This window comes from Kryptolebias marmoratus, linkage group LG8 (genome assembly GCF_001649575.2).
Source record: "Kryptolebias marmoratus isolate JLee-2015 linkage group LG8, ASM164957v2, whole genome shotgun sequence".
Taxonomy (NCBI): Eukaryota; Metazoa; Chordata; class Actinopteri; order Cyprinodontiformes; family Rivulidae; genus Kryptolebias; species Kryptolebias marmoratus.
In genome coordinates, this window is record NC_051437.1 from 29,032,504 (window position 1) to 29,051,678 (window position 19,175).

The 19,175-nt window shown below is 46.2% G+C and overlaps 2 protein-coding genes across 2 annotated transcripts in view; one reads left to right on the top strand and one right to left on the bottom strand.

Annotated features, from left to right (window-relative positions):
- rcc2 (regulator of chromosome condensation 2) overlaps nt 1-6,991 on the bottom strand; it is a 9,550-nt gene extending 2,559 nt beyond the window's left edge. Inside the window, exons 1-10 of the mRNA XM_017440984.3 lie at nt 6,834-6,991; nt 4,706-4,922; nt 4,284-4,377; nt 2,566-2,709; nt 1,869-2,000; nt 1,697-1,785; nt 1,502-1,616; nt 754-920; nt 495-675; nt 308-413 (exon numbers count right to left, since the gene is read on the bottom strand). Coding sequence (XP_017296473.1) covers nt 308-413; nt 495-675; nt 754-920; nt 1,502-1,616; nt 1,697-1,785; nt 1,869-2,000; nt 2,566-2,709; nt 4,284-4,377; nt 4,706-4,906 — 1,229 coding nt within the window. The 5' untranslated portion in view covers nt 4,907-4,922; nt 6,834-6,991. The remainder of the gene's footprint in view (nt 1-307; nt 414-494; nt 676-753; nt 921-1,501; nt 1,617-1,696; nt 1,786-1,868; nt 2,001-2,565; nt 2,710-4,283; nt 4,378-4,705; nt 4,923-6,833) is intronic.
- An 8,433-nt stretch (nt 6,992-15,424) lies between these two features.
- phc2a (polyhomeotic homolog 2a (Drosophila)) overlaps nt 15,425-19,175 on the top strand; it is a 5,127-nt gene continuing 1,376 nt past the window's right edge. Inside the window, exons 1-6 of the mRNA XM_037976896.1 lie at nt 15,425-15,533; nt 17,039-17,204; nt 17,898-17,976; nt 18,090-18,192; nt 18,374-18,500; nt 19,047-19,171. Coding sequence (XP_037832824.1) covers nt 17,064-17,204; nt 17,898-17,976; nt 18,090-18,192; nt 18,374-18,500; nt 19,047-19,171 — 575 coding nt within the window. The 5' untranslated portion in view covers nt 15,425-15,533; nt 17,039-17,063. The remainder of the gene's footprint in view (nt 15,534-17,038; nt 17,205-17,897; nt 17,977-18,089; nt 18,193-18,373; nt 18,501-19,046; nt 19,172-19,175) is intronic.

Genomic DNA, 19,175 nt, shown 5'->3' on the forward strand with positions numbered 1-19,175 from the left:
GACGTCACGTGTCTTCTTCCTGAGTTATTTGGGCTTATTTTGTATTCCACGCTACACAAACCCACAAAGAAGAGACTAGACCGCAGAAACGGTGGCGAATCATTTTAGAAACAATAAATATTGGGTTAAAGTTGCGGGAAAGTTGCGATTTCGCGGGGTTTGCTTCATTTTGCATTAATAGTTGCAACATCATGAAATCCTGGAGGGTCTGTTTAACAATATAAAGAGTTGACGTAGCTGAAGTTTTCTGCTCGAACACGCCACCAGCAGGGGGCAGACTTGTCACTTTAACCGGATCCGGACTCACCCACAGGCCAGGCTGCGGATCTTCCAGCCGCACAGATCCTGCACAGCTTTGGGGTACATGGTGGACTCTCTGGAGGTGTTTGTCACCCCCCAGAAAAACAGGCCTCCTGCGAACACAAACAGACACAAACGGCCGTAAACATCAAAGCTGTTCAGGTGTGGAGGTTGTTTTTTTGTTTTTTCCTCACCCATCTCGTTGACGGCGAAGGAACACTGGTACCCGGCGTAGATCTGGGCGGCGCCGCGCCCGGGGAAGTCGAAGAGCTTGACGAGTCGAGGGACCATCTCGTCCTTCTGCTCCGTGTGGCCGAGGCGTCCGTAACCCCCGAAGCCCCAGCTGAAGACCCTCTTCTGAGAGTCCAACACCAGCTGAGGACAGAAGCAGCTCAGATTAAACGCGGGCCTGAACAGCGGCAGACGGCAGGACGGCGAGGGGGCGGTTCTCACCGTGTGATTGGCTCCACACGCCACGTCTCTGACCACCACGTTGGGCACCGGCATCACCTGCCCGTCCTTGGACTTCTCGATGAAGATGGCGACGCGGCGGGGGATGAGCTCGCAGTCGAACTCGATCCGCTGGGCGCGAGCGATGAACTTCCCGTCGCTGTTGTGACCTGAGGACACGTCGGGAAAACGTTCACAGGAAAACCTGACGGAGACGGTTTGTTTCTAACATGTTTAACACTTAAAATCCGTTTCCTCCTCGTTTCAAATAAATCCACGAGCTCCAGCCTCAGACGATCTGCAGACCTGTGCAAAAGTCCTGATCCAGTCCTTGTGTCACGTTCCTCGGTGCTTTAAATGATTTCTGCTTCTGCTCCTGGAGAACCTGATGATTCGGTGAGGAGGAGATTAAACTATTTGAATCAGGTGTGTTGGAGCAGAAAAACCTAAAACTCCCAGAACTGCGGCCCCTCGAGGCCCGGAGTCTGACACCTCTGTCTTACAGACTCAGATAAATTAATTTCTACTAAAGAAAGGTCACTGAAATACCTCGAACCCGTCTAAAGAACGGAGAAAAAGAAAGATCTGTTGGTCACTTAAAAAAAAAAAAAAAATCACAAGAAAGTTTGAATCTTTGGACAAAAAAGAAAAAACAAAAGATCGGGATGCTTCCCATCCCAGAGACAAAGGATGGATCAGGACTTTTGCACAGAACTGTAACGGTTCTGGTTCTGCTGTGACGGGCCGGTACCTAGCTGTCCGTACTCCGGGCAGCCGAAGGAGTACAGGTTCCCCTTACAGTCCACCACCATGCTGAACTCGGCGCCGCAGGACACTTTCACCAGCGGCTGGCCGTTGTAGGAGATCTGAAAGAGGCAGCGAAGGAAAAATTAACGACTGTCGAATTCCTGAACGCCTCCACCCCGCCACCATCGAGTCGCCTCACCGGCGCCGGGCTGAGGACAGCGTCCGTCTGACTGCCCTGGCCGAGCTGACCCAGTTTGTTCTCGCCGAAGGAGTAAACTGTTCCGTCCTCTGAGGAAACGAGCAGAGACACGTCAGAAATGACATCCAGGGGACTCGGAGCCGTCGGCGCGGTTTGGTCGAGCTCCGCCCACCTGTGAGCGCCAGCGTGTGGTTGCGTCCGCAGGCGGCAGAAACGATCACCTGATCTGCCAGGCCCTCGATGACCTTTGGAGCCTCCAGGCGTTTGGTGTCTCCGTGACCCAGCTGACCTTTGTCGTTACGACCTGAGGAGGCGGGAAGCACGGCGAGCAGATCAGACATCGCAGGAAACTCAAATAAATCCAACTTACATCGTTTAATTACAATATTTACCTTAGAATTAGATGCATTTTGGTTTCTTTACATTATTCTTTCCTGTCTTTTATTTTTCTGTTCAGCTCATTCAGCTGCTGTGACTTTAGGGTTTTGTGCCTTTTATAAAATTTAACTTTATTTATAAAAGTTTCCCTATAGAAACACATTGAGATCTGATTCAGCTGCTGTTAGCTTTCAGAGACGTTTTTATTTTCCTAAAAACATCTTTTTGCTGCTCGTCAACGTCAGATTTATTCGTTCGGCACATTTAAAAACAGCAGCTGACCAAAGTGCTTCACAGTTTGCTCCAACTGTCAGAAAACAATGAAACTAAAACTCTCAGATTAGTAAAGGGATCAGAAGAGCTGTGTTTAAAGTCAGTTAGAACAGATGTTTTTAAAAGCCACCGATCTCCTCGGAGAAGACACCACCCCCATCGAGTCACCCGGGTGAAGAGCAAACATCTGGAAACATCTGGAAACATGTGTGCCTTACCCCAGCTCCACAGCTTGCCCTCGGTGGTCATGAGGAGGCTGTGGGCGGCGCAGGGACCCGACACCACGCAGCTCACCTGGATGTCGTTCAGACAGCCGTAACGGTGCGGACCCCACAGGTTCTGGCCCAGGTTACGGAAAGCAGCTGGAAACGGACAAAACCAACCGTTAACGGGACGATCCTACAGATGGATCCAGACTAACCCTTAAATAAACATCTCAGGTTCTTCTGTTAGGCTTCAGAACCGGTTCTTTCTGTTTCCGGCTCTGAAGCTTTCATCAGGAGGTGGAGGTTTCAGAGGTTTTTCAGGAGGTTTGGGAGTTAAAGCATAAATCAGTGCGTTTAATTCCCAATAAAACCCTGAGCTGATGTTCAGGAGCAGCTGTTTGTTTTTACACCAACAGTGAAAAACGGAGCCGCCTCGATCGGCTCCTGATCGCAGAGCTTTTAATGAATCTAAAATCCACAGTTTGTGTCACATCAGCAGCATCTGACGGTGTTAATATCAGGTCCTGACCTGAACAAACATTTTGTTTCTCCTCTCCTGTCCCGACACGCTGCTGAACGACGCAGATTCTGTTTAACAGCGTACAGGAAAAACTCCCCACCTGAGGTTCTTTAACTCCGACACAAAGCGCCGCTGTGCGGTTCTGCCGGGCCCAACATCTCACCCATCTGCAGATGATCTTTGTCTCTGCAGCTGCTCCTCCCCGACCCCCGACCCCCCCTCCCTCCGGTCCCAACAAAGCAGATTTATCAGGGAGCACCAGAGGAGGACGCAGCCGCCCGCGGCGTCCCTGAGCCACCTGCAGGCGGGGGGCGCCGCGGCTCGCAGCATGCATGCATATGAAAGGACATTACTGTCACAACCGATTAACGGGATCCCACCGGCTTTGACACGTCTGTGGCCTGAACACGTCCAACAAAGAGACACATGTAGCCGCGGTCCCTCCTCCTCCTCCTCCAGACACAACGCAGAAAAGCCGATCGATCCTCATTGATTCTGTCTGGTTCTGCAGCTCCTGGGTCAAACCCATTCTTCTCGTGGCCGATCTGGTAAACGACGCCGAGCGTTCTCACCCGGGCCGTCCGTTCGTCTCACGGAGGATCAAGATTTTAAAACTTTTTCTTTTATTTAGGAACCGAACGCTCGGCGCGACTCGTTCTGCTTCACGTTTACAAAAATAAAGACACGTTAATTTAACGGGTTCGACTCGTGTCTGTGTGAAGAAAAGTCCGAGGCCGGAACGTTTCACGGGTCCGAACAGACGAGGAAACCTTTCCTCGAAAACAAACAGTCCGAGAAGTTTGATCCTAAAAACACGACGATTAAACATCGACTCGCCAACATCAAGGCAGCCAAACTTCATCAAACTGAAATAATTTTATGTTTATACGATGAAGTTAAATCCGTTTTGGTTAAATAATGTTACGTTCGATCGATCGGCCCTCGAGGCTGGTGTTGAGGATGACCTTCAGCTACTACCACACCTGATTTTAGCTGATTATCTGTGATAAGGTCGATTATCTGTGGCGGCCATCTTGAACAGCACCGACTCCGAAGGTTAATCAGTTTATCTAATGTTTCATTAAGATTTGTCCAGGGGTGAGATATTTCGCTAACAGTAAAAAAAAACCAGGCCTGTCGCCTTCCCGCGGCGGGCGATAATGTACTAACGAACGTCACAAACAGCAGATTTGAAAACCAGACGCTGTACCTTGTTGTTTGGGCACCTCCTTCCTTCCAATCAGATCCCAGTTAGTTGCTCCAAAGATGAGCAGTTGACCTTTGACCTTTGGTAACTCCAGATTCTGAAAAGAAACACGATGAAATGGAAACTGAACGACGTAAACGAACAGATGACTGTCGACTCTTTAAGCTCCTTTAACAACAAACACAAAAATGTGAGATGTTATAAATAAAAACAAACTAAAACTCAACATTCAGAGAAGTTTTACTCATCAGAAGCTAAATTCTGTGTCAGACGATCTGAATGACAACAAATCAAACAAGTTACGAGCTGATCTTAGAGAGTCTGAAACATAAACGTGTTCTAACCGCACCGAGCCGAGGTCGCAGATCTGAGACACAGACAAAACAGAGACGAGACGGTTCTGAGTCGGGAGAATTCAAACCCACGATTTTCTCCTTGACGTCTTCCGCCACGGTCACGGGCTGCAGGCCCGACTTGGCGGCGGGCTTGCCGGGTTTCTTGTTGTTCTCCTGCTCGAAGTCGAACTCCTCGTCGCTGCTGAAGTCCCGGTCTTTCCTTTTGCCGCTGGCCCTCTTCCTCTTCACCCCGCCGTTCCCCGACACGTCCGTTACCTTCTTTCGTGGCATCTTCCCCAGTCAGAAGCTGCAGAGGAGGGAAAGAGCGGAACTGAAGGAGATCGATAAAAACAGGGACATAAATAACATGAAACGGGTTTAAAACAGGATCTCAGGGTCGGACTATGATGCACTGATCTGCAGGGAGAGTAGGGAGCAGGTGGAGGAGGAGGAGGAGGAGGAGGAAGGTGGAGCGGTGAAGCTGCGAGGAGCAGACGGACTGGAGGTCCAAACGGCAAACAGATCGGGAGACGGGTGAGGAGGAGAGCAGCAGGTGGAGGTAAGAGTCAGGACGGATGTGTTTGGTTTGGAGACGGCGGCTCTGACAAAAAGACAGGAGGAGGAGAAGGAAGCTGCCATGTTGTAGTTTTGGAACCAGAGTCTCGAGCGATGAGAGGCTCTGAGCTCCGACTTTCCTTCAAGCGTGAAATAAATAATAAACTGATATTTAAACAAACAGCTGATTACATGGAGGGATTTAAAATGATTTAAAACTGCTGGAACCAACTTCAGCTTCCTGGTCCACGTCAGGTGGTCTCTGTCCGTTCCGTCTCCGATGAAGACGGAAAAAATCCAACCATTAAAAAAACGATGACGCCGAATCTGATCTAACCTACGACCCGAGAGCGCCGTCTTCTTCTCTTGGTTTCTTTTCCCTGCAGCGCCACATACAGGCCAGGCGTAGCTACTACGGCGTTTTGAATCGGTTTTCTGCGTTCCCGTGTGGATGAGGACAATTCTGGAAACGGCACCACGTTTGCGAGGACATTTTAAGGCCGCCTTTGATACATAATTAACGTGACAAACCTTCACTTATAATCTATATTTCTTTATTTTATACGTATCCAGACAAACACTTTCCCGCATTGTTCAAACCCTGAGCTCAGTTTGGAGACAAAGATTTAGAGGATGAGACAGTTTTGGACACGTACAGAAGAGGGACATGTTGGACACAGGAAGTAAACGGTGTAAACTTAAAGAAAAGAAATAAAAATGATAATTTATAGTGTTGCTTGTGTGCAGAATATGAATTTGAAGTGAATAAAAGTGGGAAATTTACACAAAAATAAAGCATAGAGATGGTTGGAAGATTCAGAGACAATAAATTTCTGAAAATGTGGAGAAAAGTTAAATTAATCATAGTTAAAAATGAGAACAATAAAAAATGAAATAAAGAGAATAGGAATTACAAACTATCTTAGAATAAAGATGCTTGGAGTGAACTTTCTAAATTAATAAACTTGTGAGAAAGTTGTGGAGAATTAATATTTTTAAAAAAAGAAACTTCGCACAATTCGTTGTTCAGCTGAGTGTTTTTTAAAGTTTCCTCCACTTTGCTTCACTCCTTCATTACAAAACAACCCTCTAAATGCTCCTGGTTTTGTCTCCTTCGTTCCCAGCGGCTGTCTGATTGAAACCGAGGAGAAACCGGACCCAGAAGCCCCCCTCCAGAACCGTCCCGGACCGTAAACTGGACCTTCAGCCGGTGCTCGGCACCGTTAGCTAGCTGCTAGCTCCGGGATGCTAACACCGCCGCTCTTTGTTCCGTCGCGTCGTTAGCATGCTAGCTAGCTGCCGTAAAAAGAAAAAAAAAAACCGCCGTACAGCAGGTGAACTTACACCGATAGCTGCTACACAAACCAGCCCGGTAAAAGTTCGGATGTTTTACAAAAACCTCAAATTATCCTCAAACCAACAAAAAGCAGAGCCGAGTTCAATCCGCTGAAACGGGAGAATGATGGAGCTCATTATGCTAACTCGCTACTGTATGCTAACAAACACTCATAAAGACACAAAACGATGCCACAACAACAAACTTTAAAACATGTTGTTGCAGTCTTTCAGCTCGACACGGGTTCAGCCCGTTGTAAGTTTACCCTCCGTGGTTGCTGAAAATCATTTTTGTGTGATTTAATAAATGTAAGAATAAATGATATACCGGTGATTTCCTGATTCAGCAGCTCTCTGTCCGTCTTCGGTTTGATTGATTTGAACAAAAGAAGCTGCAGTCTGCTTTCACACCACAAGGTCTGCGTTTACTTTTCATACAGGAAACATACGAGCAGACCTGGAAACGCTGCCGAACCGAGCCCCGGAACCGCGCAGAGAAACCGGCCCAGAAAAGTTTCACTTTTTCCTGAAGGAAAGTTTCTTTGATCCGGGAAATTCAGGAATATGGATCCTTTTATCCAACATCTGAGGCTCAATAAAACAGAAATAATGATCTGCTTTTTATTCAGAGCAAAATTAAAACAAACATCAAGAAATGAAAGGTTTTGTAAAAGATGTTTCCCTCAGAGTCTGAGCTGAGGATGACCCTCAGCTACTACCACACCTAATTTAAAGCTGATCAGCTGACAGTTTCCTTAAAATCCATCCTGCTGTTCAAGAGATATTTTGCTAACAGACAGACTGTAAACTGGAAATAAACCCTTTTTTTTATTTCTGCACACCAGGGCATAATTAAAAACAGTAATCCTGCTCTGATTAGGTTTTATTATTTGTTCAATTTAACCTCAGATTAACAGAAATTACCTCATTTAATTAACAGAAGCTAAACCAAACGAGATACGGGACAATTTGTTTTAAAACATAGTATTAATTAAAATTCAAAAAACTGTTTGAATTTAAAAAAAAACAACTGCTTCACACATATTTACCACAAACACAGAACAGTAATCTGATGAAGACGAGGATTCTTCTTCATAAAAGGAAACTAAAAGAGCAAACATGACGTCACAACCAGCTTCATTAGTTGGCAATCTGTTGCCGTGGTAACTGCAGTCTGGAGGGGGTCACAGGTCCCGGTCGGACCCGACTCCCCCGCCGCGGCGGGAGGGCAGAGGGCTGTCGTCTCCCCCCTGCAGCCCCCCGATCATGGAGCCCAGGGTGCCATGGCTGCCGCCGTACGGCTCCATCTGAGCCGCCACGCTCAGGCCCGCCTGCGGGGTCTGGGTCATCGGCGAGGACGGGAGGGTCACCGGGGGGGTGGCGTTGTCACTGAGGCTCTGCACCGTCGCCGCCGACTGAACAGACGGGAATCATAAAATATAAGAAAGGCAGCAAAACAGAACAAGAACAGACAGTTTCCTGAAGCAGATTTTAAAAAATAAGGTTCTTCAGGGAAGTGAAAAGATGGATTTCTATGGGGGGAATATTTGTGATTTCTGAGCCTCCACCTCCTAAAAGAGCCGGACGTTTCAATGTACAAATGGCTAAAAAAAATTAAAAACTGTAAGCATCTTTATTATGTTCCTATAATATTTATAGAACAGCGTAGATCAGGGGTCTCCAGTCCTGGTCCTCAGGGTCTCCATCCTGCAGGTTTTCCTTGTTTTTCTGCTCCAACACACCTGATTCATGGTTAAATCACCTCTTCATGTTCTGCAGAAGCCTGTTAATCACCCATTGATTCAAACCAGGTGTGCTGGAGCAGAGGAACAAGTAAAACCTGCAGGATGGAGACCCTGAGGACCAGGACTGGACCCCCCTGTAGAGCCTTTCAAACAGGCCTTTTAAAAAATAGTTGATTTATTGTTTTGCACTTTAAATATAATTTAAACACAACTTTACAGCTAAACTGATTAAAGTTTTAAACAGTTTCTACCGTAGAAAGTTGAGGTAAAGTTAGTTAAAGGTTCCCTGCGATCAGGAGAATAAACGAATGTTCGGATGAGTCTGAAACACTTGTTTGGTGCAGAGATGTGATTTAGGTTTCAGCACTGAGGACATTTTACTCACGTTTCCCACAGAGCCCTCGCTGCCGGCCGCCATCTTTTTCTTCCTGGCCATGTTGGGGTTCCAGTTGCAAACCAGGCTGTCGTTCTGCACGCTGTAGTTCCTGTGGCCGACCAGCCAGTACGTGTTCAGTTTGCCTTTCCCCTGACAGGAACCAAGACACAAAGCTCTCCTTTAATTTGATGAACCTGCTGTGCTTTCTGTTTCTTACAACTTTTACGTCTGTAAATATCCAAAACTTCACTGAAAAAAGGTTTCCTTTAAAAGCAGCTGGAGGCAGAGAGAGGTGAACTTTTACCTTGACCTCGATTTCTCCTCGGAGCTGCAGCTCGTAGGCGTTATCTTTCATCAGAGCCAGGTACGTTTCTGAGCTGGCGTGGATCTTCTGAGCTGGAAACGATAAATAAAACCATCTCTCATTCTTTGGGCAACAAAGCTCCAACTGTTTATTCTCAAAATGCTTATCGCTCTAAAATGTTCTCAAGTCTGCTGCTTAAAATACTAAATTTAAATTCCTGAAAATGTTGAGACAGCATATTTTGCTCATGATGTTAACTCCTCTCGCATTGAAAAAGAAAATGTGCAGAAAAAGATGTTTTTATTGAAATGTTCACGTACGCAGGCTGGTGGACTCCATCCTGGAGGCTGTGTTCACCGTATCTCCAAACAGGCAGTATCTCGGCATCTTGTAGCCGACGATTCCCGCCACGCAGGGCCCTGAGGAGCAGAGGACGAGAAGCTCAGACTGAAAGGGTTTAAGTGTCTGACAGCTGATGTTTGTCACCCTGAACAGACTTCCTTCGACCACAGGGTGGCGGTGTGACCTCGAGGCTGGCTTCGTTAGGCCGGAATAATTCAGTAAAATGATAAAATCCACCTGCAGCTCTGAACACAAACAGAGCTGCAGCTGTTTTCATTAGTTTGGGTGAATAAAATGTTAATCTTCTCGTTCAGGTTGTCGGTTCGACTCCCACCAGGAGCCTCTCTGCATGTTTTTATTCAGGTTTCCTCCAACAGTTTAAAATTAAAGGCCTAGTTTTACTTGAGGGAATGCATATCACCCGCCACCTTTTAGACTGAGATCAGATCTGTTAAGAAACGATGGATTTCAAGGTTTATTATCACACAAACCTTGAAAAAACAACATGATCTGAGGTGATATGAGCAGACCCTCAGAGTATGTGTTCAGGGGGATTCTCAGCTACTTCCACGCCAAATTTTAGCTGAATATCTGTAAAACTGACTGAATTAGAGCCTTTTTTATGTTTGCTAAGGTTGACTAAATGTAGCGGCCATCTTGAACTGGATGAACTCCAAAGATGAATCAGTTGTAGAGGCACATTCAGTCATCCCTCTCTGAGAGTTTCATTAAAATCCATCCACTCCTTCATGAGATATTTTGCTAACAGACAGAGGTAGAGGCAAAGTGCTACAGGCGGTTGATTAAAAATGTCTGACCCGGGCACACGGCGTGCCCCGCTGCAGATCTCTCACCCGTGTGGATGCCGGCGCGCAGCTGCAGCCTCTGGTCGGGCATGTGAGGGATCACCACCTGTCTGACGGCCGCCAGGAGATCCAGCGACATCTTGGCGATCTCGTCGGCGTGCCTGTCGCCGTTTCTCTCGGGGAGGCCGCTCACCACCATGTAGGCATCTCCGATGGTCTCCACCTGGTTTGATCAGATCAAACCGCTTTAGTTTTATTTCTCTGACTGTTCGGAAGCAGCTGATGGAGAATTAACTCAGATTCAGTTTCAGAATAAAAGAAGGCCGACTGACCCGGGATCTTCTTTACTTCTCAGGGACTCGGTGTTACCTTGTAGACGTCGTAGGACTCGATGCGGGTGTCGAAGCACATGTACAGACTGTTGAGCATCTCCACCACCTGCAGTGGCGTGCACGACGCAGAGATGGCAGTGAAGCCCACGATGTCTGAGAAGAAAATGGTCACCTGCAAACAAGAAGACAGGAAGTGGCTCCGTCACATCTTTAGACCTCATTCAACCGTCCAGCTCGTCCTTTTCTTCCCTGCAGGCAGTTTTACTGAAACACAAAGACGTGAAGTCACCTTCAGGGTTCTGTCTGAAGCAGGCGGACTCTGTGACATCATCAGCTGACAGATTACTCACAGACAGCAACACATTTATTACGGCACAAACTATATTTTCTGCAAACATGCAGTGTGAAGCTAAGTGACTTTACTGAAGTTTGCAGCAGATCTGTTTAAACTAAAAGAAGCAGAACCCTATGGTAGCTAAATGCTAAATGCAAGAAGACAAACGGGGACGGGGGCCGAAGCAGGATTCAAAAAGAACAAATAAAAGTTACAGAACCAAACAGAGAGGTAACCAGCTTCCTGCTGGCTTCTGATAATTGGGTGGATTTGTTTTGGTTTTTTAGTGTTAAATATTAAATCTGAGCCGGTTTCTGTGGCTCCAGGTTTGTTGGATCCGTCGTGTTTCCTCTGCTTAAATCAGCTGTTTCTGTCTCACATTTACCTCCAGATCATTTTCACCTCCTTTAACTACAAGAAGAGCGCTTTCCGTGCAGCTGCTTTAATGAGCCAGACGCGTTTTGGGTCCAACGACTTGTTTTATCTCCACATGAATATGGAGAACAGGGTAATTACAGGTAATTACTCCAACAATAGCAACAAAGACAACAAACGTTCAGCCAGGGGGTCTGTGGATCTCACAGATGTCAGCTCCTCATAGCTGCACCTTTATGAACCCCTGCAGTAGCAGGAGCTCCACATTTGTTCTGTTCTGAGTAATGTTGTTAGTTTCTACCAACGGGAGAAAGAAATATGGATCCAGCCGCTCTGCTGCAGTCGTTTAATCTAACGCTTGTGTCCAGATCTCATGAGGTTCAGGATCCTTGGTGCAGAACTCAGTGATCCTGATGTGGCCGGTGTGGGTGCCCCCATGAACCCATTTGATCCATCCGTCCTCAAACCGAAATTTAGAGCTTTAATCTCTTTGGGGCTCCTGAAAAATCACTAAATTCAGTCTAAGAAGGCTTTTCAGACTAAATGGGTTACCCTTTCAAAGCTCTCAGCTTCAACGTGTTTGTGCTTTCGCAGCTGCTTGGCGACTGACTTTGGCAACATCTGGTGCAGCAGATCTTCAGCCAGCTGCCTCTGGTGCTTCAGGTCCTGGGTCTTCTCCTTCAGCTTCCAGGCGTAGTTCTGAATCCACTCTGTCATCTGCTTGAAGGAGAACATCACCGCCGGGTAGATGAGGCAGGCTAACGCTAGCAGGCAGACCCTCATGCTGAGGCTGGAGGACATGGAGCGAGACGCCGACAGGAGGGCCGAGGACGCCCGGTCCAACAGGCACCACTGGGTTTGTGTCAGAACCTGAAGTCCTGCAGGAGACCCGGACAGAACGTCACTTCCTGCTCCGGAGATCTGCCACAGACTCGTGTCAAAAACAGAAGATTTCATCTGCAGGTCTGTGTTCTCCGACCAGCAGCGGTCCAGCCGTTCGGTCATGAGCCGGGCCAAGCTCAGGTAGCTCAGAGTGTGAGCCCACCTGAGCTGGAAGCCGGACGAAGTCGCCGTGTGGTGGGAGAACATCAGCTGATGGTTCAGCTCTATGAAGACCACCAGAAGTCTGGCAGACAGAACGTCTCTCCAGTCGGAGTTCTGTTTGGCTCGGCCCAAAGAATCCTCCACCGACCCCCAGCTGTCCAGAAGTGTCTCTATGGTTTGAGTCAAAGCAGAACTTGTGCTGTTGGCCTCAAACGAGGCGTTTAAGAACTCCTGAACGTTCCTCGTGACCTCCCGGCAGAATCCAGACACCTCAGCGCTGCATGGGAGGCCGCGGCCGTCACGGAACCGCTCCACTCCCCCACAGAGATGATCCGCGGCGCTCTGCAGCGTCTCGTCGCTCATGTTCGTGGCTAAAAAACGCCGGATTTCCTGAAGCTCTGCGACGAGCTGCAGGAGACTTATGGTCCTGCAGGAAGTCAGCTCGTCATAGGCGGCCTCTGTGGAGCGCAGCAGGTCCAGGCTGGAGCTGAGGTCCACCGACACGGAGCCGAGCAGCGCCAGGAAGGAGAGCAGGCAGGCGCTCAGGATCCGGCGAACGGTGCGGTGGCTGCCAGATGTGGAAAACATGGAACATCTGGAAGACAGGAAACAAAAACCGGTGACGTTTCAGGCACCATTTCTATATTTCTATCCGTTCATGACTGTTTTTATCACTCAGAGCAAAACAGAAGCTGAAAACAACAAGTATCAAAAGGCTAGCTAAAAGCTAAAGATAGCAGAACGGTAACAAAAAACTAAAAGTCAGAGCAGCTAAAACAGCTGAAGGTTCTGATGGATCAGGAGGTGAAACAGCTGAAGGTTCTGATGGATGAGCAGCTAAAACAGCTGTAGGTTCTGATGGATGAGCAGCTAAAACAGCCGAAGGTTTTGATGAATGAGGAGCTAAAACAGCTGAAGGTTCTGATGGACGAACAGCTAAAACAGCTGAAGGTTCTGATGGATGAGCAGCTAAAACAGCCGAAGGTTTTGATGGATGAGCAGCTAAAACAGCTGAAGGTTCTGATGGATGAGCAGCTAAAACAGCTGAAGGTTCTGATGGATGAACAGCTAAAACAGCTGGAGGTTCTGATGGATGAGCAGCTGAAACAGCTGAAGGTTCTGAAGGGTGAACAGCTAAAACAGCTGAAGGTTCTGAAGGGTGAACAGCTAAAACAGCTGAAGGTTCTGATGGATGAGCAGCTGAAACAGCTGAAGGTTCTGATGGACGAGCAGCTAAAACAGCTGAAGGTTCTGAAGGATCAGGAGGTGAAACCACAGAGAAACTCTTCTTCTACTCTCTTTATAAAGACTTCCTCCTCCGGGTTAAAAGCAGCAGAAGAAGAACTTGGAGCCACCTGAGAGTCTCACCTGCACGGCTCACAGTCACCGTCCTCCGGAGCCACCCTCCTCCTCCTCCTCCTCAGAAACCTCCTCCCCAGGGAGGAAGAGGACAGTTGGGTCCCGGAGGTGAAGCGCTGCTTTGTTTTCATCAAGTCCAGCTCTGACACGAGACCCGTCCTGCAGCCGAACCGAACCTCTCCCCGGTTCCGACGGAGTGAGGCAGACCAGCGGTCCGGTCTCTGTCAGCCTCCAGCACCGCGCCTTTACGACTTCCGGTTTCCTAATTAATCTGCTCCAATTAATGAGCTGCTTTTAATTAACTAAAAAAACAAACCAGCCGCAGAGAACACGTGTCTCTTTCTTCACTCTGTATTTGTAAATAAAATAAAACAATTTTTTTTAAAGCCTTTTGGTGTTTCTGTTTAAAATTTATTACTTTACTCTGAAAGTCTAGCCGGACAGGAAGTTCTCATACTGCTAAGTTTTAACTTTATTTTACTGTTAAAACATTAAAAAACAGTTATTTTTGTATCGCCTTCTAAGTTATCCTAATTAAATATAAGTCTCTGTCCACCAGAGTCCCTGTCCACCAGAGTCCCTGTCCACCAGCGTCCCTGTCCACCAGTCCCTGTCCACCAGAGTCCCTGTCCACCAGCGTCCCTGTCCACCAGTCCCTGTCCACCAGCGTCCCTGTCCACCAGAGTCCCTGTCCACCTGCGTCCCTGTCCACCAGCGTCCCTGTCCACCAGAGTCCCTGTCCACAAGAGTCCCTGTCCACAAGAGTCCCTGTCCACCAGAATCCCTGTCCACAGTGAAGCCAGTCTTTCATCACCATGGACTGAGAGGACAGACAAAGAACCGAAATCTGCAGCTGTCCACAAATGTCTCCTGGAGGAAAGTCCGATGGTCAGACGAGACAAAGACTGAGCTGTTTGGACACAAAGACAAGATGTCTGGAGGAGTCCAGGTGAGGCTTTAAAGAAAGCGGGGATGTACGGATATATTTTAATCTATATTTATAATTCAGACAATGAATGGTTTCAGAGAAAATCCACAAAAAATTCAAACTTGTTTTTAAAATCATTGAAGACGAGGTCAGACGTCTAAACTTCACAGCGAATATTTCATCGACAAAAAAAGGTTTTCATTTTAATTACATAAAATAAAGCTCCAAAATATTTTAACTCTCATGCCTGTGAAAACTGGAAGAAACTTCTGACTGGAAATGTTTTTGCTGTAAAAATTATTTGTTATGTTTTCTGCGCAAGTTCAACATTAGGAACAGGAGTGAGAAATAAATTAATTCATGACTATTTGCCAACTACCACGTGTGTTTGTTTACTTACAGAAACACTCAAAGTGACTGAAAATATAAGAAGTCTTTAAGTTTTGATGTGTTGTATTTATATTCAGATTTGTTGAGTAAAGTCTGCAGAAAAAAGGACTTTGTTTACATTGAGCGCGTACCGCATTTCAGAATCACGTGTCAGTTTATGAAGAAAGCTACTGTAGTAAATTATGTCAAACTGTGCAACTGTTCATTTGGTTTAAAACCAAATCTCGCCAGTGGCACTTCGGGGCGTCCGTACTTTCTGTGTCGCTAAATTAATCCCAAACAGTGTGGCTGCGGTGGAGGTGGGTTTATTTAACTGTCCCTTTTCTGTTATGATCGGATCATCAGAGCCGTTCGGGACTAAACGGGGGGGATCGTCAGTCCGCCTCCGGGTCCCATTCACCAAAACAAACCGCTGCTAGCGCGCTTCTGTGAAGCTAACATCCGTTCAAAAACCAAAACATATGTCATTTTCAAAATAAGAGCAACAAGGCGACATAAACCGTGAAACTTAAACCGCTGCGGCTGGAAGTGAGCTTTTATTTTGAACTCCTAAAATCGGAAAGGCTCGCTGCCACCTCCTTTAACTTGATTGGTCAGAACTCTGTTGTGGGTCAGGCTCGCGCACTTCGAAAAGAGAACGGGTGAAACATGGTGAAGAGATGAAGCAGTGACTAACTCCGCGCGTGTAACGGGGTCCGGCTCGCTTTATTTATTTATTTATTTCATTTTTGTGTGTGTGTGTGTGTGTGTGTTAACTGTTTCTCACACCGGCTCCTCGCCGATCCGGGCGGGCGGAGTTTAAAAGTAAATGAAAGTGATTGTTTGGTTTGGAGCCGCTGAACAAAGAGCTTTTCTTCCCTCAACCATTGTTGTTACCGAGCGGGGCGCCTGAAACTGATTCCGACCTTGGTTCGGACGGTTCAAGTAAGCCAACTACTGACTTAAAGTCGTAGAAAAGTGTATTAATACATGCAGCTGTTAGTAATTTAACATAAACAACACGCTAACCGGGCTGAACTGATTAGATCCCATGTTCGGCGTTAGTTTACACAACACTGATTTAGCTCCTGAGCTAATAAACAGGATTAATTTAGTCCACACGTCGGTACAAATCTACTGTGTGCGATTTGAACTCGAAAATGAACATTTTAAAAAGCCTTTATTTATGTTAACGAGTGTAGAGATATTCATAAACAGCAACAGTTCAGAGTCTGGGCAGGCTGTGCTCATGTGTGGTGTCAGACTTCATTCAGAAAATGCACAATTTAATGTTTGTTTCTTTGTTGCACCCAAAATATGAAACCTATCACTCTACTTTTAAATGCGTATGACACAGGAGGGTTTGTTCTTCAAATCGGCTCAATAATAAAGTTAAATAAGTTCCAATAAAGTAAATGTAATGGTATTATAATGTGGGATGTCTGCAGCTTTTAAGGCGCTCCCAAATAAGTTTCAGAATAAGAGACAAATTACTTTATTTATTTATTTTAATCTTTTAGCTGAATAATAAAGAACATCAATGGCATGAATGGACTTTTTAAGGCCGGACTTAATTCAGATTGTACAATTTAGTTTTAAAATATAAAACATACAATTGATTAATTATCTTTTGTCCTTTTAAATTGGCTTAAATCAAAACTTCTAATGAGGTGAATATCACAATGTTTTAATAGAGGCAGATATGGAGCTCCAAAAGAAGCACAAATACATTTAATTGTTTCATTGTTTTGTCTTTGAATTTTAAATAGTCCACAGTATCTCAGATGAACTGATTTTCGTGGAACACCAGACTTCATTTAAAAAGGATTTAATTTAGTTTAGTTTATGCTGAAAATATGATTCCTGCAGTTCTGTTTCTTTATGGGTCTTAATGGACACATTAGGCTCAATTTATAACTTCTAGGATAAACAAATTCCTCACATTTGCAAGAAAATATTTCATTTAAATTTGACACTTTCTGCATATATATTTAATTAAGAAAGTGCAGCTAAGTTTGACAGTACGGTGTAGTAAAGTACATCATCGTTGTTTGTACCTGACATGACGGGGAATCAAACCTGTGACTTTCCACTGCCCCACGGGCTCCGAGGCGTTCACAGGAAATGGATCCTGAACCCTTGACGTCGTTCGGGTCTGTCTGTGTTGGCCTCCCTGCAGGTCCGCGCAGCAGCGTTTACCTGGTCGTTTGTGTTGACAGGTGAGGGGCGGCCCGTGCTCCAGTCATGACCTCGGGGAATGGGAACACTAACAGCAGTCAGCACAACGGAGGGAGTGATGCCGCTCAGCACGCCGTAGACGAGTCGCACATCCTCACCCACCTGATCGAAGGCTTCGTTATCCAGGAAAGAGCCGAACCGTTCCCCGTGAGTCCGAAACAAATAACAAGTCACACCCGAGCGACTTCAACCGTTTACTTACCAGCTAACTAACTAACCTGCTGCAGGTAAACTGATCACACCTGTAATTAAAGGACGAGATCGTCTGAAAGGAATGCATATCGCCCGCCAAAGTGTTACACCTGTTAGCACTCGGAGGACGGGTTCAGGATGACTCTCAGCTACGACCACACCCAGAGTCAGTTGGGTGTGGCGGCCATCTTGCAATAGACTGGCCTCAAAAGGTAATTAGTTGAAGTTTCATTCAGATCCATCCAGTGGCTCCTGAGATATTTTGCTGACAGACAGACAGCAGATCAGCCTCAGCTGGGATAAACGGTTTACAGATCCTGAGGTGGAGTCAGGGGTGGTAGTAGCTGAGAGTCTTCTCCACACGCTGAGCTCGGACACCTCGAGTGTTTAAAAGGTTCAAGGCAGCGGGCGATATGCATTTTCATTCTGACCGGTTTTAACGGTTTAATAAGCCTTTATTCATCCAAAATAAACAGTTTTCTGTTGTTTGTTTAGTTAAACCAGCAGTAAATTTTCTTATTATTCTTTAAATAATCCGTCCTGTGGTCCATGAGATATTTTGCTGACAGACAGGCAAACAGACACAGGTGATTACATGATCGCCCGGCACCTTGAAATGTGAGTAATGCTAAAAGTGGGTTCCTGCAGGTGGAGCGTCCGTCTTTCTCCATAGAGAGCCTCAGGAGACGAACGGCCGACTCAAAGATGGACGCCCTCCCATCAAAGGGTAAAAGTTTGACAGATTTTTATTTTTTACGTTATCGGTTCAACAGTGATGAACGAGAGAGCTTTAAATGACCTGAAATCTCAGTTTCTCATCAGATTGAGTTGTTTCCTCAGATCTGAAGGAGCCCACGCTGACCTGCGAGCTCTGCGGAAAGGTCGACTTCGCCTACATCTTCAAAAGGTCCAAGAGGTTCTGCTCCACCGTTTGTGCTAAACGGTGAGTTTCACGGTCCGCCCTGATCCCGGAGCACGGAGAGGAAAAATATCCAACCTTTCTGTCTGAGAGTCTGGGATCAGAACCAAATCCTCCCAGATCTGAGCCCCAGTCGGGTCCAGGTAAAGAACTGCAGCTGCTGTCCGAAGAAAGAAAAATAACTTTATATCGAACGTCCTTGTAGATACAACGTGGGATGCACGAAGAGGATGGGTCTCTTCCCCAACCGTAAAACCACCCTGGAGAACCTGAAGAAACAACGAGCCCTAAACGGGAACCACAAGACCACGAGTCTGGAGTCCAAACGGAAGGTGAGACAGCTGGGGCTTTTATTCTGAAATCTGACTCGTTTAGGCTGAAGGAGACGCAGAAGTGAGAGCGGAAGAAGCTGAAACTAAAACAAACAAAACAGAATTAATTGGAGTTAAATTGTAGCTGAAAGCTAAATGTAGCAAAACTGCAGCTACAAGCTAAAAAAACAAACCCTAGCTTAAAGCTCAAACTAGCAAAATCATAGCTAAAAGCTAAAAGCAGCACGAGACACAAATGGTAAATAATAATGTTTTTAAAGAGATTTATGTGCATTTCTGTGGAGAAAATGTTTGTTAATAAAGTAAAAGAATTTAAAAAGTTTTAAAGGTCTTTCTAGAAACGGCTTTTAAATCGATTCTTCTAAAAACCCAAAAGAATTAAAACATTTTGAAATTAATGTTCCATAAATCAAACCAAACAACAGATTATAATTTTATTTCTTAACCAAAAGAAAAACACATTCCTGGATTTGGATTTAAAACAAATGTGGAGTTTTTATAATTTGAGACTTTAAATCAGTTAAATTAAAGATGTTTTTATTGCAGAAACCTCCTCCTCCTCCCGCTGCAGCACCCCCTGCTGGACACCCGGCGCATGGCGAGTCCAGTCAGTGTTCGGACCTGTCCGGCTGTAAAGCGTCCCCGTCCCCCCCGTCCCCCCCGTCCCCTCCGTCC